This window comes from Pollachius pollachius (genome assembly GCF_949987615.1).
Source record: "Pollachius pollachius genome assembly, chromosome: 18".
Lineage (NCBI taxonomy): Eukaryota > Metazoa > Chordata > Actinopteri > Gadiformes > Gadidae > Pollachius > Pollachius pollachius.
This window is the reverse complement of record NC_136951.1, coordinates 3,161,259-3,187,520: the sequence shown is the minus strand read 5'-3', so window position 1 is coordinate 3,187,520 and position 26,262 is coordinate 3,161,259. Positions and strand designations below refer to the sequence as shown.

The 26,262-nt window shown below is 43.4% G+C and overlaps 3 protein-coding genes across 3 annotated transcripts in view; 2 read left to right on the top strand and 1 right to left on the bottom strand.

Annotated features, from left to right (window-relative positions):
* The first annotated feature begins 388 nt into the window (after positions 1–388).
* phyhd1 (phytanoyl-CoA dioxygenase domain containing 1) lies at positions 389–5,560 on the top strand. Its single transcript, XM_079755400.1, has 11 exons — positions 389–444; positions 1,126–1,281; positions 1,617–1,692; positions 1,800–1,847; positions 1,937–1,992; positions 2,093–2,155; positions 2,283–2,304; positions 2,863–2,991; positions 4,240–4,353; positions 4,602–4,728; positions 4,864–5,560. Exons 1-11 carry the CDS (start codon positions 412–414, stop codon positions 4,910–4,912), a joined length of 873 nt encoding a protein of 290 aa, XP_079611526.1. The 5' UTR covers positions 389–411; the 3' UTR covers positions 4,913–5,560.
* A 1,325-nt stretch (positions 5,561–6,885) lies between these two features.
* Positions 6,886–9,539, bottom strand: dolk (dolichol kinase). The gene is made up of 2 exons (XM_079756163.1): positions 9,425–9,539; positions 6,886–8,774 (listed from the first exon to the last, which is right to left on the bottom strand). Exon 2 carries the CDS (start codon positions 8,618–8,620, stop codon positions 7,049–7,051), a length of 1,572 nt encoding a protein of 523 aa, XP_079612289.1. The 5' UTR covers positions 8,621–8,774; positions 9,425–9,539; the 3' UTR covers positions 6,886–7,048.
* A 783-nt stretch (positions 9,540–10,322) lies between these two features.
* The window catches only part of nup188 (nucleoporin 188), a gene marked incomplete at its 5' end in the record, with an annotated part of 29,235 nt that continues 13,295 nt past the window's right edge, over positions 10,323–26,262 (top strand). Inside the window, 23 exons of the mRNA XM_079755776.1 lie at positions 10,323–10,348; positions 11,230–11,284; positions 11,682–11,755; positions 11,845–11,929; positions 13,171–13,251; positions 13,365–13,409; positions 14,802–14,894; positions 15,024–15,143; positions 15,375–15,586; positions 15,710–15,824; positions 16,440–16,640; positions 17,054–17,143; positions 19,365–19,430; positions 19,518–19,637; positions 19,760–19,886; positions 21,291–21,449; positions 22,475–22,601; positions 22,727–22,814; positions 23,292–23,368; positions 23,587–23,701; positions 24,233–24,353; positions 24,940–25,006; positions 25,163–25,288. Of these exons, the coding sequence (XP_079611902.1) occupies positions 10,323–10,348; positions 11,230–11,284; positions 11,682–11,755; positions 11,845–11,929; positions 13,171–13,251; positions 13,365–13,409; positions 14,802–14,894; positions 15,024–15,143; positions 15,375–15,586; positions 15,710–15,824; positions 16,440–16,640; positions 17,054–17,143; positions 19,365–19,430; positions 19,518–19,637; positions 19,760–19,886; positions 21,291–21,449; positions 22,475–22,601; positions 22,727–22,814; positions 23,292–23,368; positions 23,587–23,701; positions 24,233–24,353; positions 24,940–25,006; positions 25,163–25,288 (2,390 nt within the window). The remainder of the gene's footprint in view (positions 10,349–11,229; positions 11,285–11,681; positions 11,756–11,844; positions 11,930–13,170; positions 13,252–13,364; positions 13,410–14,801; positions 14,895–15,023; positions 15,144–15,374; positions 15,587–15,709; positions 15,825–16,439; positions 16,641–17,053; positions 17,144–19,364; positions 19,431–19,517; positions 19,638–19,759; positions 19,887–21,290; positions 21,450–22,474; positions 22,602–22,726; positions 22,815–23,291; positions 23,369–23,586; positions 23,702–24,232; positions 24,354–24,939; positions 25,007–25,162; positions 25,289–26,262) is intronic.

The window sequence follows — 26,262 nt, the reverse complement described above, 5'->3', positions numbered from 1 at the left end:
TGATCAACATGACATTATCAAAGAAGCTGATGTTATTGCGAAGCCAGGAGAGACTTTTATGATGGTTTATCACAGACCATCATGTTCTCTCAATCTGATAGTGAATACGATTCTAATTTAGTTAGTTTCTGAAGAATTAAGCACCCACCAATAGGGTTAGCTATAATGTACAAGTCAAGTCACTAGGAGTTACTAATTAAATACAGGTTTACTAGCCTTTTTCTTAGCTCCTATGACAACCCTAGGGCATACTAAAGTCCTCGATAATTTACACGTGCTGCACGCGGATTGCACAAAAGGGTTCAAAATCCAATTAACGGGTTGAGGTCAGAGAGGCTGAGCAGATCCTCTGTGATCACATGTCGTCGAGGACCCGGATCACGGACATTCGAGTGCCTTTTTCAAAGTGAGATGGATTTTATGGCGGATCATTACGCGCAGAAGGTGAGCATTATAATACTGTTATATAGGTGCATTTGGAATGAGAGGCGTATATTTGCTGGCCGATTTATTACATATATACTTGACTTAGTATGGATGGCAACAAGTCTGTATGCACACGTCTTACGTAACCCCAACTAACCCAAACACCAAGCTTCATAAAAAGCATAGGCTACTAAAGAAAAGTGCAGCTTTTATGGTCGCAGTTTATCATTGAATGGTAGTAGCCTACTTTGTTCATAGAGAACCAGCTCCTAGATGGTGTCACACTGACTATGTATAGGCCTATGCTTTGCTGTAATCTTGGGACCTAGGCCTTGCTGTGCTTGTTTATATAAGCGCAGCTGGACCTAGGCTGCTGAGTTCCATGGGACGCTGGCTGTTCTGTGGCTGCGTTGCCCCTCATCTCCTCGGCTTCAGCAGCGACCGACCCCGTCATAGTGGAGCGGTGGTGCTGTGTGGTGGTGCTGTGTGGTGACCCAGCTAATACTGTCTCCCTCACTGGTCTGGTCTTGAAACAACCCGACCATTGTAAAATAACCACCATATTGTTTACCTCTCTATTGAACGGTTGCAGCAAATAATGGAAATATCAGTACTACTATGGCAACCAAACTGAATATTCACGTGTGTATATTATACCCTTCAGTAATATTTTGCATGTGTTGTCACGTTGTTTCCTAGTACCAAGAGGATGGCTATGTTGTCATGGACGGGCTCCTGACAGCAGAGGAGTGCGATCAGCTCAGATGCAGGATGGCAGAGATAGTGGATGGGATGGATGTCCCTGAACATTGCCGAATCACCTTCTCTACCGATAACGACCAGCTGAAAGACCAGGTATAGCCCACTGAACCCGATGGGAAGGCTATACTTACTGTACGTTCGCCATTCAAATGTCCCTTTATCATGAGTGTGGCTGCCTTAAACCATATGCTGAACCACTTTACTCATATGCTTGCGTTGTGCGGTGAAAGAGGCAGGTAAATACCCTTTCACTTCACTGTCCTTGTTTTTTCATGTGCCCCTATGTATAGAGCTACACAACAGTGTAAACATTTGACTGTCGGCTATAGCCAGTGTTGCCAGATTGGGCCAGATTTTCCGCCCAATCTGTCAACCCTGGCTGCAGAGACTCATACACATGGTCCCCTGACCCAGTGTTCCTGTCCTAGGGGAATGCTGATTATTTCCTTACCAGTGGGGACAAGATACGTTTCTTCTTTGAGAAAGGCGTTTTTGACGACAAAGGTAGGCCTATACAATTAATGACAATATGAATTTGTAAATTTTTTATATATATATATATATACAAATGATATAGCCTGGCCCAATTTATATTTATGCTCAATTTACAGGTGAATTTACAGTTCCACGAGAACGTTCTTTGAATAAAGTCGGTCATGGTAAGGAGGAGACCAGATGTATGCGCATCTCTTTGAAAGAACCTAGGTTTTTGCTTCAGATGAACATGATTCATTCTGATCCCCTACAGCCCTCCATGCTCATGAGCCTTTGTACAAAAAGATTACACACTCGCCCCAGGTCCAGGTTAGGTGAACTGCTACTTTAACTCAATAATCACAAATCTGTAAAGAAAATACCCTTGTTCGTATCAACAGTGTGTATTAAATGTGTATATCCTCCACAGGGAATTGCTAAGAAGCTCGGTCTTCAAAGCCCTGTGATTCTACAAAGCATGTACATTTTTAAGGTAGGAAACACTCACAATTGTCATCTTTACTAGTGCATTTGCATCATGGATTCTGCCTAGTGTACTTATTACTTATTGTTGAATGAATTATTGAATTACACCATTTTCTGTCTCATCTATCTTTAAGCAACCAGGGATTGGTGGAGAGGGTAAGCATTATTCATGTCAAATTGAAATTAAGAAGTGAAGTGAAGGACTAACGTTGATGTAGTCCATCCCTTCAACAGTGCACTTTAAGGTTTAAGGTCATACAAGAATCCGATAGATAAAGACCCTATAGACTAAAGACAAGGACCAATAGAAAGCGACCAAAAGAAAACAACTAATTGATATGGAGCAACAGACTGTAATTTCATCCATAGTATTGGTCATTGTCTTCACAATTTTGGCATTGATGGGGCTCTGTGGATTAGATGTCATGTTATAGTTTTTCTACTAGTATCTAACTTCAACCATCCATCCCAATAGAGTAAGTTACCAGTATATATTTTAGATTCTGAACTATTGAAATATATAGTACTAATAGATGCATTATAAGTAGAACAGGGTTTCATTTGTCAGGAATAATTACATCTCACACATATCCTAATTAACACCATGAAGTGGACCAGAACACCATAACAGAGGTTTACAAAACGTGTATACAACTTATATACAACTTTGAATGAGTGCCTAGTGACTGTGTGGTTGTGGGTGTGACTCCCCAGTGACTCCTCATCAAGACGCTACGTTCCTGCACACCACCCCGCTGGGCAGGGTGATGGGCCTGTGGATCGCCCTGGAGGACGCCACTGAGGACAATGGCTGCCTCTGGTTCATCCCTGGGACGCACAACAGTACGTTCTCCTTCTACTCTTTTATCTCGTATTAACATCACACATATTGTAGAAACAAAAATCTTCACACACATGCATACACTTGGTCACCTAGCCTGAGAAGAAGGACAAATATGGAGGGAGACACTATAGGCCAGGGATGGGGTGTCCGTCTGTCTGGCCGTTCATCCTGTGGTGGGAATTCGGGAACCACGTCAATCATAACTGTCTAAACTGGGTAGAATAAAAGGTCATCCGAACTTATAACAATAATTGTCATATTTGGGCAATAACGGTACAATACAAACAAACAAACTAACAATTATCCATAAAACAAACAAACAATGATCCGAGGCCTCAGATGAGAGTTCCCCTTGCTTCTCTCCAAGAACTCCGCAAGGAGATGTCCCCTGCATGGGAAATCAACCTGCATGGGAAATCACCCTGTGCCCCTCCAAGACGTGCACAAGCTGTCTGACGCATTGACTAAAATGAGGAGTTCTTATACCTTTTCTGTCAGGATTCTGAGGGCAGCTGTGCCCCCCAATAAAACTAAAGCATTTGTTAACCAGATGGTAATGTATCGATTGTTCCTCAGGGTGTGATAAAAACGGGTTGTGGCCGTGCCCCATCAGTTGGATCCCTGGCCTGTCCCTTCTTCCCCCAGGGGGGGTCAGGAAAACAGCGTCTAAACACATCCCCCGAAAGGGTTCACTGAAAACAGGCACATTCCAACAAATATAGAGACACAGAATGTGAAAATAGTTCACATTCCCCGTTATAGTCCACAGATCCAGTCCGTGGTTGTGCGTAAGCAGTTTTCACACAAGTGCCAAGTCTACTTATTTTCTTTGTCTACTGCTGTTCTTCCTTTCTTACCAAACTGTTGACGATTCAGTTTGCCGACCGTGCAACCAATTCCTCTCTGCTGGCAGTTTCTTTGGTTCTGGAATATAAGCCTCCAGGCTTCATTAGCCAGATTGTCCCCAGGTGTGCTACCTCTAGGTTTGGTAGGGTTGGGCTGGGAGGAATCTGTCCTCCCACAATCCTCCTCTCCTAGGTCCTTATCAGAGTGGCCACTGTTCCACAACCAGGACAACAGATCCCACACCCACACACATATATATACATACATACATACATGCATATATACAAACACACATACATGCATACATCTTACATACAGGATTGGAAGGTACCCCACAACAGGCATGTTGTGGGGTACCTACCTGAACAATCTAATCCTTATTCTTCTTTCTATTCACTGAGGTGGTATTTCTCGTCGTATGGTGCGGACCCAAGAAGGCTACCCATTGACAGATTTTGTTGGCCAAGAACAGGCCTACGATGACGATAAATTCATTCCCGCCCCAGTGAAGAAAGGTACTCTTTAGACCGCTTTCTTGTTCGTTGCAGTATTTTGTAGACGGGTTAGCCGGGGACATAAAGTAAGAAACTTTAAAAATTAAACCTTATTAAAGATCTTTCACATGCCTAAATGTAGGTTTTGCGATTGATTATGGTCTATCTCCATGATGTGAATCACCTCCTCTGAGGCTGTCTGCTCCTCCTCATTATGAGTGGAGCCGTGGTGTTTTCTCAGTGGGTTTGAACAGCCCTCATTGGTTCAGGTGGGGTGGTGCTGATCCACGGGCAGGTGGTGCACCGCAGTGCGCCCAACACCTCCGACAACTCCCGCCATGTTTACACGTTCCACCTGATGGAGACCGAGGACACTCGCTGGAGCCCTGAGAACTGGTGAGATACCCTTCAAGAGGGAGACATTTTAAATCAGGTCTCACAAGGCGTGGAGGTCTTTAAAGAGCCTTGTCGATATCCTGATCTCGCAAGTTCACATTCTGACTGTGCCTAATGTTGGTCTGTCCCTTTAAGGCTCCAGCCCACAGAAGAGCTCTCTTTCCCCGCACTCTACACCACATGAAGGATCACATGGCATATGGTTTTCTTCTCCATGTCATGGTTACATTCACGCTTCCCAGTGTTCTGAAAAAGCGCCAACTTGCCTGAACATTATTATGTTGTCGCGTTATGACATGGTCAGGTTTAAGTCCAATCAGTCAGTCTACCGGGTAATATATCCTATAAGTCTATCCATATTCAACTGTTATTAACAACAACACAATGCATTATACATTGTCGGCGATGTGATCCACTTACGTCTTAAGAGAGGAAAAAGTCTTACTGGTGTACTTTCTAAGCTAAGATTCCCCAATTATATGTTTGATTGTAATGTAGACATTTTGTACCAAATACTAATAATTGTTACAATTGTTACTTTTTTTGTGATTTTATATATATTACTGTTTATTGAATCCAAACAAACTGCCTGTTTTGGAAGGAACACCTGAAACGTACAACACACTATTTTCTCAGCTTGGATATTTCATCTATTTTCTTAACTTGTCCGACCAAATGAAGCTTTTTTGCTATTGGAGCGCAAAACAATCAATCTTGTTGAAATAAAACAGCGCAAACTTGATTTAGGTGGGTTGCACATTTTGATCCTGAAATATCTTGATATTTCATGCATTCTGACATATGAGTCTTTGCGTCTATTAATAAGATGGAATGTTATCCAACTATTTAGAATCAGATGAAATTTCAAAAAGAAAAAAACATTTCAGCATTATCTTTAATGATGCAATGTACATGCAATACTAACTTTAAGAAAACGAAATGTAAAGATGAAAGAATTAAATCTACCATACCATGCTGATGTTTTAATGTAGAGTTGAGAAAAATACATTTTAGAAAAACAAAACATTTTAGAGGTAAAAAATTAAATAAAACAAATCACATCTTGCTGGTAAGAACCATCATGTGAGCCTTACAGAATAATGCAAAATAAAGCTGGGAGAAGAGGCAATATGACAAATCAGATATTTCTAAGAAATATATTTTCAATCAAAAATAAATAAATAAATAAATCAGAAAAAATTATGGGTGAAACAGGCCATTGTTTGTGCAAACGTGGGACCCGTCAGCTCAGCATTAAATACAGCATAGAGTTTTAAGGAATTGTCTCCACATGAAGATTTAACATTAGGCTCATAGAAAATGATCAACAAAATTTACAGTAGGCTTGTTCTGTATTTAAGTTTCATACAGAATTTCACATCTTAGTGTCATGCAAGAGCAGAATTTGTCACCATGTGCCAACAACTCACATTGATGCAGTTGCTGGACGGCTTCTTGACAAACTTGCCATGCTTTTCAATTACCGCCTCAACAGCACTTAATATGGTGCAGAAAGCAGTGTCCATAAGGCTATCCTCCACCATCTCTATGTTCATCACCAGAGGCAAAACTATCATATCTTCTAGAACGGTTCATCGTAGAAAGACATTTCCAGAAGCTTGATTTTAAATAATGTTCTTCAAAGGCTATACAAAGGCATGTATCCATTTGCAAAAAAATACATTACAAGAGAAAACAAAGACGATCGAAATGTTTGACTTAGAGACTGTCCCATCCATCTGCCCATGGTTGCATACGTGAATACTATGTTATTTTGTTGCAACCTCGCTTACAAGTCAACATTTGTTTGTGTTGGTGTCTCTTATAATAGGAACCAAATTGACCAAAGATATGAATATCACAGACCCCATAATGAACAAAGAGAATGCTCACGTTCAACATCCTTTCTTTAAACGAACATCTCCATCCGTGGCGGATGGAGTGATTTGAAATGGATTTTGATCTAGGCAAAAACGCCCATGCTGATAAAACATCTGCAGCTTTACCAAATAAAAAGGCAGAGGTGTTGTTCTTAGTCTTACTAATTAAGCAGGATTACCATGTTATCATTACCATTTGTCCACACAGGTTATCCCAATACTTTTTGTGCGAATGATCTGCCCTACCCTCCCTATCCCAGTTAAAGGGAACCATTATTGTTTGATCAATACCAATTTCCAATTGTTTACTCTCCTTCGATATATTGAAAAGTAACACATCCTATTATAGAGGTCAGAAATCAAAGATGTCAAAAATCCCATTAGTCATTATTATTCAGCCATATTATTATTAGTATCATTCAGCCCCCGACGGTCCCTGATCAGAGCAGCAGCAGGATGAAGAGGTAGAGGGGCAGGAAGAGGTTGTCTATTTGGGAGGTGTACGCCTCCAACATGGCCACCAGTGTGATTGAGCCCACGATCCACGAGTAGGTGGAGTTCAGATTGATGCTCCCGTCAAAGATGAGGAACACGGCCACCGCGATGATCTGGGCGAACACAGACGTGGCGGTGCCCTCCATGGTCTTCTTGGTGCCAGGCCATCGGAACTCCCCCATGGTGCTGCCAAAAACGGACGCCACCGTGTCTCCAACTCCTACGGCCAGCACCCCGGCATATGGCACCAGTCCTCCAGCGCCTGGTAATATCCCTTTAGGGGCACATGGGCCAGGGTACAGCCATATGGGTAAGGACATGCCCAGGAGCAGGTAGACGTGTGTGAGGATCAGAGGCCCAGAGTCCCGCTCGTCCAGGAACAAGGTGAGAAGCTGCCTCAGGAGCTGCCCCATGGGTCGGATGCGGAAGTACCGCACGTACTCCATCACCAAGAACAAGGCCAGGCACCCCACTGAGGCCACGTGGAGGAGCTGCCGGTCGTAGAGCAGCCCTGGCACATAGGTGGCCACAATGATGAGGTGGAAGTACTTCCTGACGATGGTGGAGGCCTGGTGCTTCTTGGAACCTGACTGGCGCTTGTAGTTCTGGTGCAGCACCACACAGGTGGCTATGCTGGCCAGCAGAAGCCAGTAGCCCAGGAGGCACATCCTCTTCTCGTTTAAAGTCACAAAGTCTACCAGCCACATGATGGGGTGGCGGCCGATGAACAGCGCCAGCCACGGCATAAGGATCCCCAGCGCCAAGACAGCGGTCATCATGTGGAAAAACAGCGATGACACCCATGTTTCAGACTCCATGAAGCAGAAGAGCAGGGCGAAGAAGACCCCCAGCAGCAGTGAGCCCACCACCACCACTGGAAGGAAGTAGTTGATGGGGTCGCCCTTGGCCTCGGACAGGCTCAGGGAGCGCTTGATCAGCTGGTTCACGATGAAGCTGATGCCGCCCACGATGAGCAGCGCCTCCCCGGGGGTGAAGCAGCGCGGCAGCAGGTACAGCACGATCAGGCAGAGGTACACGAAGATCAGCAGCACCTCCAGGACCTCGATCACCTCCGACACCGTCAGGGTCTGCTTGGTGGTGTACATGATGGCGGCCCCTGCCATACCTGCTATCACACACGTGTTGGTGGGCACCGGCCTCGTAACGCCCAGAGCGATGAGGGACAGGAACAGAGCCAGCATCATGCCGGTCACCGTGACCACCATGGAGAACCGCTCAAAGTAGACATACCCGGAGGCAGAGCATTTCTCCTTCAGCACCAGGCCAAGAAGGGGCATCACCATGGAGGCCGGGACAATGCCGCTGTTTGCCGTCGGTCGAAACTGGAACACGGCGCCGCCAGAGCGGAGCAGGCGGTCCCATTTGTGTTGAACGTAGAAAGCCTGGATGACCAGCGCTATACAGCACCAGGAGTGCTGGTTCCAGACCGACATGTGGACACACAGTACCATGGCCATGACCACAGAGGACTCCACCAACACCGGGTTGACCTCCATGTTGGCAGAGTGGATACGCACACAGGCACTGAAAGAGAGAAGGAGAAAGCGGAAGAGACTAGACGGATGTTCTCGAACACGGAATGGTCATTAGCAGACGGCTCCTCTAGCGTGCATCCTTCACGTGTTGGCCTCTTCATTTACTGCAGATCACCTGTTAAAGACAAGTGTTACTCTCGTGGAAAAACGGCTTAAATCATACGGCATTTACAAGATTTATAATAATGCTTACTTCAGCATTCTCCTCTTTACTGACAAACTGACAACGGGCGAGATATATGATCTGCGGGTCCATGAGTCATCTTACCGAAGGATCAGTGAACTTTACACCTTTTATCTCCTTCTCTGACATCAAATCAAACGATAAGATCAAACTCTCTTTTCAAACGAACATTAAAAATGATACATTTAGTATAAGAGAGAGTGACGTTTTCTTTCTTCTTTTCTGTGTGATAGCTGCAACCTTTGTTCTTGCAAATAATAAAATGTGGGTAAACTGTGTGCATTGTGAGAGATTAAATATTGACAACAAGATCCATTGTCGTACACCCTGCAAGGCGAAAACGCACTGGTTGTCCTTAGTAATGTTAAAGCTCCCATTTCTAGTTGATATTCTGCAAATCGATTTAGCCAAGCTAGCTTTTTTCTGCTGAAGTGGGGGATACTTCCCTGTCTAGGATGGTGCGACCCACGCCAGCATCAAGCTTACGTCAACATCCAACGAGGAACCTTCACAAAATACAACCATTTTCGATGCGTTGCACGGGTTTGAATTCCATATGCATTAATATATAAAATACTTACAGCATGTGTGGACTGATACAAACGGCGATCTGACAGAAAGCGGTAGCAGCTTCTTGTTCGATCGCCAATGTGGTGTCAGCTGGCGGTCCTCACAGTGTTGCAAGATTGGGCCAGATTTCCCACCCAATCTGGAAGCTCTGGCTGCAGCGCTCTGAAGCCAGGGATGGGATATCTGGCCCAATCTGGCAACACTGTCCTCACAACCGGGGGGGGGGGGGGGGGGGGGGGGGGGGGGGGGGGGGACGCGTCATAAGAGGAGGGACCCCAATGGTTTAAAATACCTTCTTTTAATTAAATGTAACTATGTATTTGCATATAACACTAGTACATTAACCGTTTCAGAATACATTAAACTGTAGCTGGAAAACTGCAATGCATTACATTTTTTGAAAATCTTCTGAAAACTTTATTTTTCCTGTTTCCATTTTATGCGAAAAGGACAAACCGTTATTCATGCTTATTTTATTATATTTTTCACTCACCCCATTCATTAATTCATTGTGAATTCATTATTTATTTATCGTTATTTTAAATTTTTGTGTACATCACCTAACATAATAAATTAAACTAAATCGTCAATGGAATATAACTGATATAAGGGACATACAAGGTAGAGACTTTCATGTCTACATATGTCTACAGTTTATGTTGGGTTTTAGATCAAAACGTGTGAATATATATTCTAACACCTTTAATACTATAGAATACTATAAAACTACAGTACTATAAAATCATTATTTTATAGTACCCAGATAGTGAGCATAAGAGGAAAAGGAAATAGACAAAGACGCAGAGCAGAGGCACGCGGCGGAAACAGGAGGCCGACGCTCAGCCAATCACACATCGAGAACAGGAAACCGGAATCCGACGCTCAGCCAATCACACGGCAGGACCCAAGATGGCGGAGGCGGCCTTGTGTGTCAGGTAACAGTCCATATACTTAAAGTCTACCCTGGCCTTCTGTCAAATAACTTACCAATGGGAAACTCAACTGTAAAGAATGCCCGATTTTCACAACCTCAAACTCGGTGTCTCCTTTTTATTAAAGTAACCGAGCGCTCCGTAGAGAGCTCCCGGTCATCAGCAGCACGCTGACGTTAGGGTACCTTAGCTTAGCCCCAGCTCGCTGTTTGAATGGTTTCAGCGCGACTCAAAGCATCACAACCACTGCATGGCATCACTCACAACCCGGCAAAGAAACGCTGCTAACTGTCTCCATAAAAGTATTTAAAACTTTAGTAAAAGTGGAATAAATTCATATATATATATTCAGATGGAATCAAGTGACCGATATTTCTGACCCACCGAGGGTCGCCGTGGTTGAGCTGTCCACAAACTGATCAAGATTCCTGAAACTTTAATCTAATTTTACTTGAACACATGTCATATTATATAATATAGTACGGCCTGCACTATAACGTCTAATTTTCAAATATGGAATTCATGAAGAACAATATCCCAGTAGAATAGAGTCCGACGTGGTGCAGACAGGATATGTACAGTCATCTACTTTGGTATAGCAAGAGGACTTGTTTCTAAATGCTTGAAGTAACCGAGCCTCATCATTGTTGATCATCACTGAATGACCGTTTTCTTCAATTATTTAATGATTGCTTGCATCTCAGACTCCATGAACTACGGTTCAGGGAGACATGAAAATGAAATGCATTTCAGTAAATAAGATTCAGCCGATAGGTATGTGTAGAACCGAATATATAATCTCTCCCAGAACAGCGTATTTTTGATAGCCACATAATTACAGGAAATGGTCTTCCCTCATGATCCAACCCTATGTTTTCTCACAGGAGTAGTCGGGAGCTATGGACAATTCTTTTGGGTCGATCAGCATTGAGAGAACCGGTATGTGCATCATCGATTTTTCTTACTATTATTTTGAACCGACCATTTAGGCCGTCTTTAATCGGTTCAATTGTCGCCATTTATTCATGTGTTTATGTGTGTCTGTTTGGTGACCCACCAACCAAACCTATGGATTTAAACATGGAGGAAACAACTTGATTTTCAATTAGAAATATTGACGACTTCAAAAAATTCTATAAAAAAATAAATATATATACACACACACATACAGTTTATAATATATTTCTTTGCTGCGCCTGCATGGGAAACGACAATGTTTGGAGTCTTTTACGACACTTCAAAATGCCACATTGGTCATCCTTGTTAAATATGAACTCACATCTTTCTTTCTGTTTATGCTGCTGTCTCTCTCTGACCTACATCCTCAATAATATAGGCACAGATAGAGGCAGAGCTTGACAGGCACTGGGAAAAGCTACATCAAGGGCTTACCTACTACAAACCAGCCAGGTATAAGTCTTAAAGAATGTGTTGTCCACAAACAGTTAGAAAAGATACAAATGTTTAAATGTTGTATTTTCCATCCCTTTTTGATACAGTTCATCAGCTGTGGCCAGGCTGAAGGCAAACAAGGAGGCTGCCAAGCCACTGAAGGACTTCTCACTTAGGATAAGCAAATTACTGGTGAGTTTGGGATGCTTGTCCTATTTAGCTTTCTATTTTGTCTAGGTATTTTATCATTACACTTTTATAGAGTTATAATTTACTTTCAATGTTTCACTAATGTGTGTATGTATATTCTAAATGGGTTCAATATGAATACATGAGTAGTTTATTACACAGGTGCATCTCAATAAATAAGAATATTAAACATTTTCAATAAATCATTTTAAAAAGTGAAATTTGTATGTTATACCAATTTATTACACCCAAACGGAAATATTTCAAGACTTTATTCATTTTAGATTTGGATTTTAATGGCCTCCAGCTCATGAAAACCCCAAATTCAGCATCTCAGAAAATGTGAATATTGTTTAAAAGTTCAATGTTGTAGACTCAAGGTAGCAGCCTCAAAAGTTCATCGCTAAAGAAGCTGGCTGTTCACAGAGAGCTGTATCCAAGCATATTCATAGAAAGAGTGCAAGTAAAAAGTGTGGTAGAAAAAGGTGCACAAGCAACACAGATAACCGTTAAAAATGTGTGGGAGCGTCACAACGAGTGGACTGAGGCAGGAGTCAGTGCATCAAATGACGCCATGCACAGACGTATCCAGGACATTCTACAACTATGGCATTCGACATCAGGGGCCGGCTACCAGGACATGTTAGAGCACTTCATGCTTCCTTCTGCTGAGAAGCTTTCTGGAGATGCCGATTTCATTTTCCAGCAGGACTTGGCACAACAACACTGCCTCAAGTACCAATTCCTGGTTTAATGACCATGGGATTACAGTGCTTGATTGTCTAGCAATCGTGCCTGACCTGAACCCCAAAGAAAATGAATGGGGTATTGTCAAGAGGACGATGAGAGACATGAGACCCAACAATGCAGACGAGCTGAAGGCCGCTATCAAAACAACCTAGGCTTCCATAACAGCTCAGCAGGGCCACAGGCTGATCTACTCCGTGCCACTCCGCATTGATGCTGTAATTCATGCAAAAAGAGGCCCAACCAAGTACTCACTGCATATACAAGAAAATACTTGTATTTTATTTCATTTCTTTTTACTGGTCTTATGTACTTTTACAGTTTTCTGAGCTACTGATATTTGGTTTTTCATGAGCTGGAAGCCATAGTCATCAATATTAAAACCAAATAAAGGCTTGAAATATTTCACTTTGGGTGTAATGAATCCATATCATGTTTTTCCTTTTTTAAACATAATTATTTCAATGTAAAAAAAAAATATTTATTTTTATTTTCAGGGTCTTGATGAGGAAAAGAGTTTGCAGATTTTACAGTGCTACCTACAAGAGGACTACAGAGGAACGCGTAATTCATTAAAGGTACACATAATCCCTTGGATTTCCTTCTGTGGGTGAATATTGTTTTAATCAGGTTGGATGATATATTTTGAACCAATGAACCAATGCTTTCAATAATGCTTTTTCCTTTACAGTCTGTTCTCCAGGATGAGAGACAAAGCCAGGCATTACTGCTCAAGGTCAGTGTACATGGTTAACGCCATTCACACACTCTTTATGCTCGATCATCAAAGTGATTGTGATATGCATGTAAAATTATGTTTACCTGAACTTTATTCAAAAAATGATGCAGTGTCCCAACCAGAAATGTTCTGGCTTTCATTTAACAACTTGATGTTGAAGCTTCACCAGTCATAAAAATTGAATTTATGGCATTGCATAAAGTCCAGTTTAGAATCATATTCTTGGTAAGTTTATTTTAATCCTTATAGTCTGATGCTATTGCAATGGAGGCTGACAAGGCGGTTTAGTAAATGTCGGTGTTTACGGGAGCCTATAATTAAAGAAGGGTTAGGCAGTTTGCTGAAGGAGTTTCAAATTGCAGACTTGATGCCCACAGGATATAAATCAAGAACCTTTCTTGTTGGGAGTCCCACACTAGTGTGTGTCTGAGCCAGTGTATATACCATTAGTGTTGGTCTCAACACTTCTATGTTTAGAAGTGTTCACAAGCCACTCACGTCTCCATTTCGAGGAATCCTTGAGGGTGTGGCGAATGATTATTTGCTCCTCTTTAAAGTTATAATACCTAACATTTCTGCATTAAAATATCAACGACTGGACTAGGGGTGTGACGATTCACTCAGCTCACGATTCAATACGATACACGATATTGGGTTCACGATTCACTATTATAACGATATTTTGAACAAAACTTGAATGAAGAAAATGTATTACTGAAAAAATATTGTTGTTTATTTTAAAGACACAAAATATGCAAAACGATGCCATTTGCCCTATTTTTCCATTTCTTATGAAATTGTAAACGTGTTATAATAACATGATATAGACTAATCATCTTGTCTTAAATGGCAATAAATATTTTTTTTTCTTAGTCTATGAATTTTTAAGTGCAAACTTATGTCCATAAATAAAGTCTGAAAATAAATAAATAAAATATCGCAAACCATTTTTTCGTCTCAACAACGCATTTCGTCACATTTTTGTATCGCGATATTTCGTGGCACAAAATATCGTTACACCCCTAGACTAGACCAATGTTGTACATTGGTTTTAGGAAATATCGACCAAGCCAAGGTTCTTTAGAGAGGAGTGCTGCTGCCCCACTGCCTCTTCAGCAGGTTTACACAGCTAAACACACTAGACTCAAGTCTTTAGTGACCCGCGTGAATCTGTGGGACAAGCTATTATGTGTACAGTAACATTATGAGGCTACAGCAATGTTCAATATGCTCATAAAGTCAAAGATCTTCTGGGGCAATGGTGGTGAAGACAACCACTCCCACGGTATCCCCTGTTCCTTCAAACATCCTTTGTTACCGTGTTGATTGAGCGCACGTGACGGCAGAAATTACCACCTTTAACCATGAATATGTTTCTTGTGTCCACAGATTGTAGACTTTTACTTTGAGGAGCGTGTGTGTCTCCTGCGATGCGTCTTACTCCTATTGACATACTTTCAGGATGAGAGACATCCCTACAAAGTAAGATATTTCATGAATACACAATGCAGCTTAGCATAACTCCAGCCTTAACACCATTTACTATCTAAGTTTGGTATGAATTTAATGATTATTTTTTTTCCCATTCTATCTGTGTTTGTGTCTTTGAAGGCAGAGTATGCTAGCTGTGTGAATAAACTGGAGAAGGACCTAGTGGCCAACTACAAGTCACAGTTTGAGAACTTGTTCAAAGCAGAGGCCCCAACATGGGAGACCCATGGCAATCTAATGGTGAGAACTGTGAACAAAAAACCCAAGTCGAGGTGGAAACTACTTGCATTGATTACATGATTCATAATAATTGCACTTTGTTTAGTATTAACTTGTTTTACAAAGTGGACACAGAAGAGCTGAACTGGCATTGCTCATATGCTAGCGAGGAAAAAAAAATTAAATGAATAAAATGCATGTAATGAACTATGTACAAATAAATACAACCCACTATCCAAATGTTTGTTTCAGACGGAGAGGCAGATCTCGCGGTGGTTCCGCCAATGTCTTCGAGAACAGTCTCTGTTGCTGGAGATCCTGTTCCTGTACTACGCCTACTTTGAGATGAGTGCGACCGACCTGCTGAGCTTCACCAAGCTGTTCAAGGAGCAAGGCTTTGGCCTCAGGCAGACCAACAGACACCTGGTGGACAAGAGCATGGACACCCTGGTCGACCGCATCGGGTAAGACTGCTCTTTGTTTTTATATGTTTTTCAAAGCTATAACAGTTGTACATTAATTTGAACACTATATTTACATCATCATCTATCTGAAGTAGCCAATGTTTTTGTGTTTGCTGCCCGCAGGTACTTCAGCTCTCTTATCCTCGTAGAAGGGATGGACATCGACTTCCTTCACAAGTGTGCACTGGAGGACTGCACGGATCAGCACCAATTTTACAGCACACCTGAGGTCACCAAGGTGGGCGCTCCGTCTGTCGTTTTTTGACCATAGTTCTGGCGTTAGTCCTACACCCAAAGCAGACTCGATGCATCCTAGGAATAGTTAAACTGACTCATCCCAGGGTTTTCATGCCAAATAGTCATCGTTCTGGTCTGACTCAAATCTGGTCTGACTCGTTCTGGTCTGATCTGTCAAACAAATGTGGGTTTAAAAATCAAATCAATTCTTGTGCTTTATAATAACCAAATTAAACAGGTTATAGATGTTACTTTAGGCAAGATTGGAGAGGTGGAAAGAGCTCAGAAGAGGGCAAGGTTTTGAAATTAAACATCCTAAGTAAACTAGAATTTGTCACACACCAATACCTGATGGATGTCTTCTCTATTTTTAACGTTTACACTTGCATGGTAGCTCTTAGATCATGTTATAGATCTGGCCCACAGTACATTGTAATAGGTCGACCTTGATTGCATTATTAACTGTTATCTAGTGATGCAACAACCTGCAGATTTCTGCAGTGGGATGCGTCTCAAAATTAATATACTTCACAGTATATTAAAGTGTCTAAATGCAAAGGTAAACAGAGAAGAGAGTGGCCCCTGTTTAGCAGTGTGGTGTGTTGTGATTCTCCAGGAGATGGACCAGCTGCTGCTGACACTGGGAGACATCCCCCACCATGGGCCGGTGCTGCTGGCCTGGGTGCTCCTGAGGCACACGCTGAAGCCCAACGAGTCTAGCCCCATCGTCAGGAAGATCGGCAACACCGCCCTGCAGCTGGGGGTCTTCAAGTACCTGTCCACCATGCTGCAGGGCCTAGGGGTCTCGGGCAACAACGTAAGGCAGTGCTTATTGAGTGGCGTCTTTACAGTGGTTCTCATTTGTAGCATTGGAACATAATGAAGTGTTGGCAAGGTGTGTATTTTATTAATTATGGATTGATTATTTTCAGATGCCACATACATACTATTTCCTGTGTATAAGTTAACGGTTGCATTTAAATATGCTTTATACCTGCCCTATGTGATACTGAACTAGAAAGTTTTCAATAGTCAATCCATCCAGAGAATCTTTCTCCTAGTTCCTGCCCACCGTTAGAAAATCGAATAATACTGTATTAACTTATAAAGTAGACTGAACTGTATGTAGCTATAACTACCACTCAAGCTACTAGATTGCTAATAAAATGAGCTGAATAGTACAGGTTTATCAATCTTTAAATGTTTCTGTATTTTCATATCTCCCTACAGTGTACAGCCAGCACTGCCAAGATGTGCATCTATGGCCTCCTCTCCTTCGTCATCACCTCCTTTGAAGAGGAGACCCTGGGCAGCCCACAGGTACCGATCTGCAGGAGTAGGGATGGGAACAACTAATCCATGAGTGTTTATGATAAATATTTTGCTGGGCAGGACCCCAACCCATCCATAGCTTTCCAAGGAAATGGGCCAACAAACCGACTGTTCACATTTGTTCATTAAAGGGGACATATTTGCCACCGTGTGAGTGGATGGCTGGATAGATGAGCAACGTTTACTTCAGTCCACTGGGTAGGCTGGTAGACTGATCTATTCAGCGCAGATCTAGGTGGACACGCCCACTAGTGATGTCATATGGGGCAGATTTTCGAAATGGCTTGTAAGGCTTATCACACTCACACCTGGTGGTATAATATGTCCCCTTTTAAAACCTTGTATTTATCTCCATAAAGGTGCTTTAAATGAAACCGCGATTGGAATATACTTGTGGAGCAAAGGGGGTTGACTTGTCATCTTATTTTTAACAGAATTCATTTTTTAGTCTCAAATAAACCTGCATACTTGAAGGGACGGACGCATGTGGTCCTCTACTTCTACTAAGAATGACCCATGTCAGATTTATAGTAATCAGAGGTCATTTTTGAGAACAAGTATATGGCTAGGTTCTTCCTCATCCTCGTCTTCAATTGCTTATCCGGGTCGGGTTGCAACAGCTCTAGCAGGGGGCCCCAGACTTTCCCGGGCCACATTGAGCAGCTTTGACGGGGGGATCCCGAGGCAAGGGTGGAGGTATAATCTCCACCTAGTCCCAGGCCTCGAAGACTGGACGTGCATGGATACCTCCCTAGGGAGGCGCCCAGTGGGCATCCTTACTGTGCATTCACACCAAACGCGAAGGGACGACAAGATTCCATACAAAGTCAATGTAGAGACGAGAATCGGGCGAATTTATCGCTAGAGAAAACCCGCAACAAGATTTGATTTGTAGCGCGACACTTTTACCCAGCACGGCTGAGCGCGTTCACGTGGATTTGCAGCGCGACACTTTTGCTCGAGTTGAAATATTTCAACTTTGCCGTGACATTCGCGTGATGACAGCCAATCAGCGTTCAACAGCGTGGCCACTGAGTGATGTGCGTAACGTTACAGCCAATCAGCGTTGAACCGGCCAACCGTTGCCTGCAGTGCAGTCCGGGGTGAACCGCAGCATGGAGGAGAAAGTGATTGTTGCCATTTGCGACTCCCGGAGCTCTATATATAATAGTATATAATGTAATTGTATACATAATATCATGGCCAAAAGCTCTGTGCGCCTCAGGATGGCCGTAGTGTGGGGAGCTCTCGTAGGGATTGGGCTTTGCGGGGTTTGTTTACCGGCGTTGCTATGGTTACCGGTCTTGTGCGTTGCAACGGTTTATTAGGTATCTAATAAATCGCAGTCTAATCAATACTTCATTCACTGCATCTTCCGTGGTCATTACAATATTATGAATAGACTGCGTCGGGTTCTCCGACGTCTCTCCCTCTTCGACAACTGGGAAAGACATGCATCGTTGGTTATCTCGGCCATGATAGAGAATGAAGCAAAAAATGTCGCGAAAAATTCGCCTGACAAAACTTGCACAGCGACAGATTATGATTTGTCATGCGACAAAACTTGGGTGACAACGCGAACGGGCGACAAATGTGTCTTTTGGTGTGAACGCAGCATTACCAGATGAACCACCTCAACCGACTCCTTTCTAAGCAGAGGAGCAGCGGCTCTCATCAGAGTTCCTCACGGATGGCTGAGCTTCTCACCCTATGTCTAAAGGAGACGCCAGCCACCCTCCCTAGAAGAGTCATCCTGGCCGCCTGTACCTGCGATCTCGCCCTTTCGGTCATCCCCCATCCCTCATGACCATAAGTGAGGGTAGGAACGAAGATCGGCCGGTTGACCGAGAGCTTTGCTTTCCGTCTCAGCTCTCTTTTTTAAAGTTATTGCAATACCGCTCCCGGTGCTCAGATTCTCCGGCCCATCGTACCCTTACTCGCGAATAAGACTCAGAGGTACTTGAACTCTTTCACTTAGGGTTCAAACCCAGCGTAGGCAATCGATCGGTTTCCTGTTGAGAGTCATGGCCTCAGAAGATCTAGCGTGCGTGTGTGCGTGTGTGCGTATGTGTGTGTGTGTGTGTGTGTGTGTGTGTGTGTGTGTCCGCCCCAGGAGGACCATCCTACTCGACTCCGAGTCATCGATGGCTGATGGTGTGTGTGTGTGTTGATTCTCCTTGCTGACCAAAGCCTTAATTTGCTCCTGCAGCATCTGATCGACGCTGCATGCGAGGTGCTCTCTGCTCCGAGTCTTGCCGAGCTCTTCTGGGAAATGGTGAGTCCCACAGTGAATGTATAAAGAAATGACCACTACATGTCAATGGTATTATTCACTGGGTGGTCTTCTGGTTTGTCCATGCAGAGACCCAACATGGGCCTGGGCATGATCCTGGACAGCGCTGTTGGGATGTTTCCTCACAAGACCGGCCCACTGCTACAGCTCCTCACCGCTCTTCTGTCAAACAAGTCCACCGTAAAGAAGGTGCTCAAACTCCACACACACTGCTACTTGTAGCACACACACAGCTGTTTATGACATAGGTTTCGTTCTAAACAAATGTACAATGTTGAACAATATATATTTTTCCTTTTATGTGGGGGCAGGTGTACACTTTTCTGGACAAGATGTCTTTCTACACGGAAGTGTACAAGCAGAAGCCCAACGAAATCATCTCCAAGGACGACGAGACACTCTGGAGGAGACAGATCCCCAAACTCCTCTACCCTCTTGGTAAGAGAACGCCTTTACATCCATGGGCGGTGCAGTCTAGTTCCACGGTGGCCCTGTCTAGATCAATGACTATAGAGCAGATACACACACTGCCAAGGGTAGGCCTGGGCCTACTTCCAGTTATTGTATGCACATCATGCACTCATGGCGTTGGAAGTTGTTTTGGTTAAATCAAACTCTACTTCTTAATATACTGTGAAGTAAACAAGAGTACAATTATTAGGCTTGGTTCCTCAAGAAGTAGAATAACAAGTAAATAAAGTAAGAAATAATAAAAGAAACTGAAATAGATAGATGGGCAGATAAATTAATAATTGGAATTAAAAAAAAAAAATAATTGTTCGCCTGCTGCAACATTCTGTTCGCCAGAGAAGGATAATTTTAGTAATTTTAAGGCCCACCTGGGCTGTACCACTTTGGGAGGGGTCGCTCAGTTACTCCCCTCTTGACAAAATCGACTTGGTTGCGACGTTGACAGTTTGTGAGCGTTGCATTCTGTTGAGTAAGTGAGAGGTTGCGGGTGCACAGCTCAGACTGCCGGACGGCGCTGCAAGGAATTTTATAAATGCAATATTGTTATCCTGCAGTAATCAGCCCGACAGCCCCGAAACGTTAACAGCCCACCGGGAATTCTCCCTACTCTCCCGATTACCACTCCACCACCGTGTGTGTGTGTGTGTGTGTGTGTGTGTGTGTGTGTGTGTGTGTGGGCGTTATTCGATAGTCTGGTAATGTGTATAGGCCTACGTACGGTAGGAATATTCATACTGGTTTAAATAATAAATGTTATAGTATTTCCCATCTTTGCTGAGCAAGAGTTTTGTTTGAAAGTTCAGTGATTGAACAAATAAAAACCTAGGCTATTGAAGTTTTACGGGAGGCCTACCACTGTCATGCGCCTACCCGATGTCAAGTGGACCGGGTTGAATTCACCGCGGGTCTCTCTTCTTATCTTACCAAATATATTTTGTTACTGTCCTTCTCAAAACTCTGATCTCACTAAAAGGCTAGCAGCACGAAATCAAGGGATATTTAGAATAGAAAAAATGTGCGATTAATCGCAAGTTAACTATGACATTAATGCGATTAATCGCGATTAAATATTTTAATCGCTTGACAGCACTAGTATTCAAATAGTGTGTTGTTGTAGTGTGTGTGGGGTTCGAAAGGGGGTAGTGGATTCCTCCAGAAGCCTGACTCCTTGAGGGGGGGGAGGGAGAGAGAAACAGTTGGTCATCCTCTTGGTTTTGGCCCTGAGGCTTCGGTACTGTTTCCCTAAACAGCATAACCATCTTACAGAATGCAAAACATAGTGGCCTCCGTTCCAGTACGCACTGGAATGACTCCCGGCCGGTGGAGGCAGTGGTTCACTCTCACTGATCCCTGGTCTCTTGCTGCCCCCAGGCTCCGGGCAGACCAACCTGCGGATGCCCCAGGGCGTGCTGGGCCAGGTGGTGATGGCGGGGGAGCAGGGCTACGTGGTGCGCTGGGACTACTCCTACAGCGCCTGGACCCTGTTCACCTGCGAGGTGGAGATGCTGCTGCACGTGGTGTCCACCGCAGGTACTGCGCGCATTCACACTCGCACTTAAAGAAAGATTTGTTACCGTCTTTGAAGACTGAAAGGAGTCTTTAGGAGTCGTTCTGTTTTTTTTACATACATTATACATGGACATGTGAATTCTATCACTTTAGTGGCATTTTAAAGGTCCCATGGCATGAAAATATCAAGGTTTTCTAACATTATTATGAGTTCCCCTAGCCTGCCTATTGTCCGCCCAGAGAATTTGGCCCGCCAATGAGACAAGGAGCTACGACCGTGCGAGCGCATAACACGTCTGACCCTCGTCTCCGGTATTTCCACAACGAGACTGTAGTTGGGTTTATCTCTGCAATGGTTGAGAAGGAATTGGGGGAAAGGAACTTTGGCTTTGACTCCCTGAAGTACATGAACCGCGACATGGAGGAGGAAGGGATTGTTGCCCGCGGTTGTCTCCCTATGTATAATATTATATTATTTAGATATAGAGCTCCAGGACTCCCGCCGGAGCACCCGGAGTGTTCTAGAACATTTACAGAACACGGCCAAAGGCTGTGTGCATGGTACCTTGGCCGCAAGCTGCTCAGGGCCACACCCCCACCCTCCTCCTTGACCCGCCTCTCTCCTCCTCATTTGCATTAAAGCTACAGACGCCAAAACTGCGCGTTTGGGGAAAGCTCAATGTGCGACTGGCTCGTAGTGGCTGTAATTCTGCACTACAGCTGAATTTCGGGAACGTCTTCAAATACTGTGTTAGGGGCCCACTAATATCTATATTAAAGCATCCATAAAGCAACATGCCATGGGACCTTTAATGTATTGATGAGCAATATGCATAGACTGTTGATCTCTCCTCTCTTGACCAAGTAATGTATTGCTTAGTTTATAAAATCGGAGGGACCCTGGGGTCAAAAGTTACCCCACAGATGGGTCACAGGTCTGCCTGTATCTTTAACCTTAACTTGTTTATCTTTGCTTGTAAAATAGATATACAAGGATTGCCTTTGAGAAATTGAGGGCCATGGTTTTCTTTATGTGTCCATGCTAGATGTTATCGCCCACTGTGAGCGGGTGAAGCCCATCCTGGATCTTGTCCATAAGATCATCAGCACGGACTGGACCGTGTCGGACTGTCTACTACCTCTGACCTCTCGCATTTACATGTTGCTGCAGAGGTGAGCCTGCTAGTCCACGTCTCATGACCCTGCATGGAGCAGGAGTACCTCCTTTGTGCTCTCTGGGAAATGGTTGGCTGCTGAAAGGATTTGACCTTCATTGTTTTTCCATATATGGCTTTCAGGTTAACATCGGTTATTAACCCCCCAGTGGCCGTGATCGCTTCCTGTGTCAACTGCCTTATCGTGTTGGCTGCCAGGAACCCTGGGAAGGTGGGTGCTATGTGACACATGACAGCCAGTGCCGGGCTCTGAACTCAGCGTTTTACTGGATAGCACTGGTTCTTCCAACACAGTGAGGAACACTAGCAATGTATTGTTTTTATTACCACAATAGTAAGAGAGGTTTGATTTAACAGTATATTAAATAAATTGACAATATAAAAAAACTTGTAAAACAGAATATTTTACTTAAACGTATGGAAATAATATTTAAATCATAAACAAGTTCAGTGATCACAATGTAATTCTGCACATTATTTAAAATATTCAACAATTTCCCCCATCCAAATGGTCAATTCCCCAGGAACATCCCTACAAATGTACAATGGTGGTTACCAATAATAATAATAATTACTGGTAAAACATATTAAGTGTTCCAATTGAACATTGAATCCACTGATTGGTTAGGGAGACATGTGAAAGCACCGTAGCTGCTGCCTAATCAGTGGCTGTGCTCCTGTCCTCCAGGTGTGGTCCAGTCTGCACCACACAGGCTTCCTGCCCTTCGCCTCCAGCCCGCTCACCAGCATGGCCCAGTCTATCAGGTACTGCTCGTGATGTCTGCTACTTGGCCCCTCTTGAAATGCTTGATACAGTATAACGGCTGTCATTTAACTGTAATAACAATAACTCCCTAAGTAATGTGTTCAGGTATTTAGTTATTCATATTGGGTGATGTTTCTACTTCCACTGTTCTCTACTGTGGGCGGTGGTGTACATGTTTGTATGTGATGTCTGTACTAAAATATTTTCCCCCTCCCAGTGCTGAGGGCATGAAGGCGGGTAACTATGGCAACCTGCTGGTGCAGATCGAGCAGCCCAGGGGAGAATACGCTGTCACCATCGCCTTCCTCCGTCTCATCACCACCCTGGTGAAGGTACTCCTGCTGTTTTTAAAATGACCCAGCAGTCCGTATACTGATACTTGGACACTTAGTTACAAATAAAATCAGGAATGATTATTTTTCATCCTTTTTGAATTTACTTTACCACCAGTGAGTAAATACCATAGCAAGTGGAGGGTCCACCCAGGTGTATGATGGATGGATGGATGGATAGATCTGCTTCTTTCTGTCACCTCCCTAGTGGACTGTACCAACTACTAGGTCTCTCTATCCACCACACATACGGGTGGACACTCTCACTTGTGACGTCACAAGTGGATAGGTTAACATTACAACAAGGCCCGCTATTTTAAGAAATGTCAAATCTCACTAAAATAAATTGTTAATGAAATCTATATATATATATATATATATATATATATATATATATACATACATACATACATACATACATACATACATACATACATACATACATACATACATACATACATACATACATACATACATTTACATTTACATTTTGAATGAATAAATCATTTTTGTCTGCCCTCTGTGATTCAGGGTCAGCTGGGAAGCACCCAGAACAAGGGTCTTATCCCCTGCGTCCTGCTGGTGTTGAAGGAGATGCTTCCCACCTACCACAAGTGGCGCTACAACACCTACGGCGTCCGGGAGAGGATAGGTGAGGGGCGACTGTAAACCAACACTGCAACGTGACTAAGTGGCTGAAGTAGAGTTAAAGTAGTAATACAGCCTAAAACACTTTGCCTTTGTTACAAAACAATGAAAAAACACGTTCCCTGTTCTCAGATTAATGTTTTATTTCTCCAGACCCATTTATTTATTTTTTCTCTGAATCCCTGCAGTCAAAGCACATTGTTGTAGCGATAACAAACCTTCCGATAGTATGAACATCTCAACATGTGTGCTACTGATCCAGGTGCACAAGCTAAAGAAGGAACAGCATAACTGTTTAACTACATGATATGATATTCCCTCAGTAGTCCTACTAAACCGGCTATTTTCTTATTTAATTAAATTATTTTACAACACGCTCTGTGGCCCATTAAGAAAAAGTCAGTGAGCCCCTTTTGGTTCGCGACCCTTCAGTTAAGAACCACCGGTCTAAAGAGATCGAGTTTTGCTATGGCAAAGGGAAATTAAAAGTAACAGTATAATATCACCTGGGGAGCAAATGCAATAGAAGTCTTATAACACTGTTGACTGCTTTGATGTTGACACTCTCTGATGTATTGCGTTTGGTCCAGGGTGTCTTATCCTGGAGCTGGTCCATGCCATTCTGAATCTGAGTCCTGAAGGGGAGGATGCTGGCAGGTACATTGAGAGCTGCTCGGGGACCTGCTTGGTTTCTAACTGATGCTCCATGTAGCGTTGACATTAGTTTGTGGTTCATTGGGGACATTTTACTGTTGGAAAATGTGTGTCTACAGCGATCTCTGAATTCATGTTCACACCTTCCCCTTCCTGCAGCACTCCTACTCTACAGTCCCTGTGCATCTACAGCCTGGCCAACACGGAGGCGGGCCAGGCCGTGGTCAACATCATGGGCGTGGGGGTGGACACCATAGACATGGTCCTGGCTGCCCAGCCCAGCAGGTGAGGCCCACCGACGGCTTCTAACCAGAGCATCCCGTCTCCATCCCTAAATGAGATTATACATGCCTTTTATATATCATATGCATGCATATATCTTAATATATCACCAGTTTTATTTTCATTGAACAATCTTTTGCGATTACTCATGTTCTAAGTCTACGTCCTATCTAGTGGAATGAATGAATGAATCCATTTGGGCTCCAGATTATAGTGAGGCTTGGTGTCGTGGTATTATCATATACCAGGGTATTGAGACATCCCCAAGGTGTGTCTCAATATCCTGGCATGACCATATACCAGGGTATTGAGACATCTCCAAGGTGTGTCTCAATACCCTGGCATGACCATATACCAGGGTATTGAGACATCTCCAAGGTGTGTCTCAATACCCTGGCATGACCATATACCAGGGTATTGAGACATCCCCAAGGTATGAGTCAATTCCCAAATACAGCAATCCCGCTTTAATTGGACTTTTCCCACATTTAACAAATACATATTCTTTTATGCTGTGTATTTGGTTTCGAAGCAGCATATTTAATTAAATGGTCCAAAATGAGGTATTTGCCGTTGCATTGTTGTTGAGACTAATATGATAGTTTATCAACTAATTGTTAGTTGAAGTAACCGGCCTGGGTATGGGGATGTCCTGTGTTCAACGAGTTTTACAAAATGACCCGGCATCAAAACTGAAAGGGACATTTATGGCAGCAAAGCACTGCTGTGGTGTTTTATCAAAGTAATCAAACATCTCTATAGCAGTTGATGTAGTTTGAAAGTACACCTTGTTTTAAGTTAGAAAGATATTGGATTGTCAGCAGATAATCACTGGTCAGACTTCAGCAATCTGCGGCGGTAAAGTAAAGACGAAGGGTGTGTGAGTGTTTCTAGCGGTGTTCACCTGCCCAGGCGATGCTGGGGCAGCAGCACTCCTATAGAGCCATCCTTTGGTCAATAGTTCGCCACAAAGCACC

Coding starts and splice junctions, on each gene's coding strand:
- phyhd1 (XM_079755400.1), top strand. CDS start 412: ATGGATTTTATGGCGGATCATTACGCGCAGAAG. Junction 1,993..2,092: donor CACACTCGCCCCAGGTCCAG/GTTAGGTGAACT, acceptor TATCCTCCACAG/GGAATTGCTAAGAAGCTCGG. Junction 2,156..2,282: donor AAAGCATGTACATTTTTAAG/GTAGGAAACACT, acceptor TCTATCTTTAAG/CAACCAGGGATTGGTGGAGA.
- dolk (XM_079756163.1), bottom strand. CDS start 8,620: ATGGAGGTCAACCCGGTGTTGGTGGAGTCCTCTGTGGTCATGGCCATG.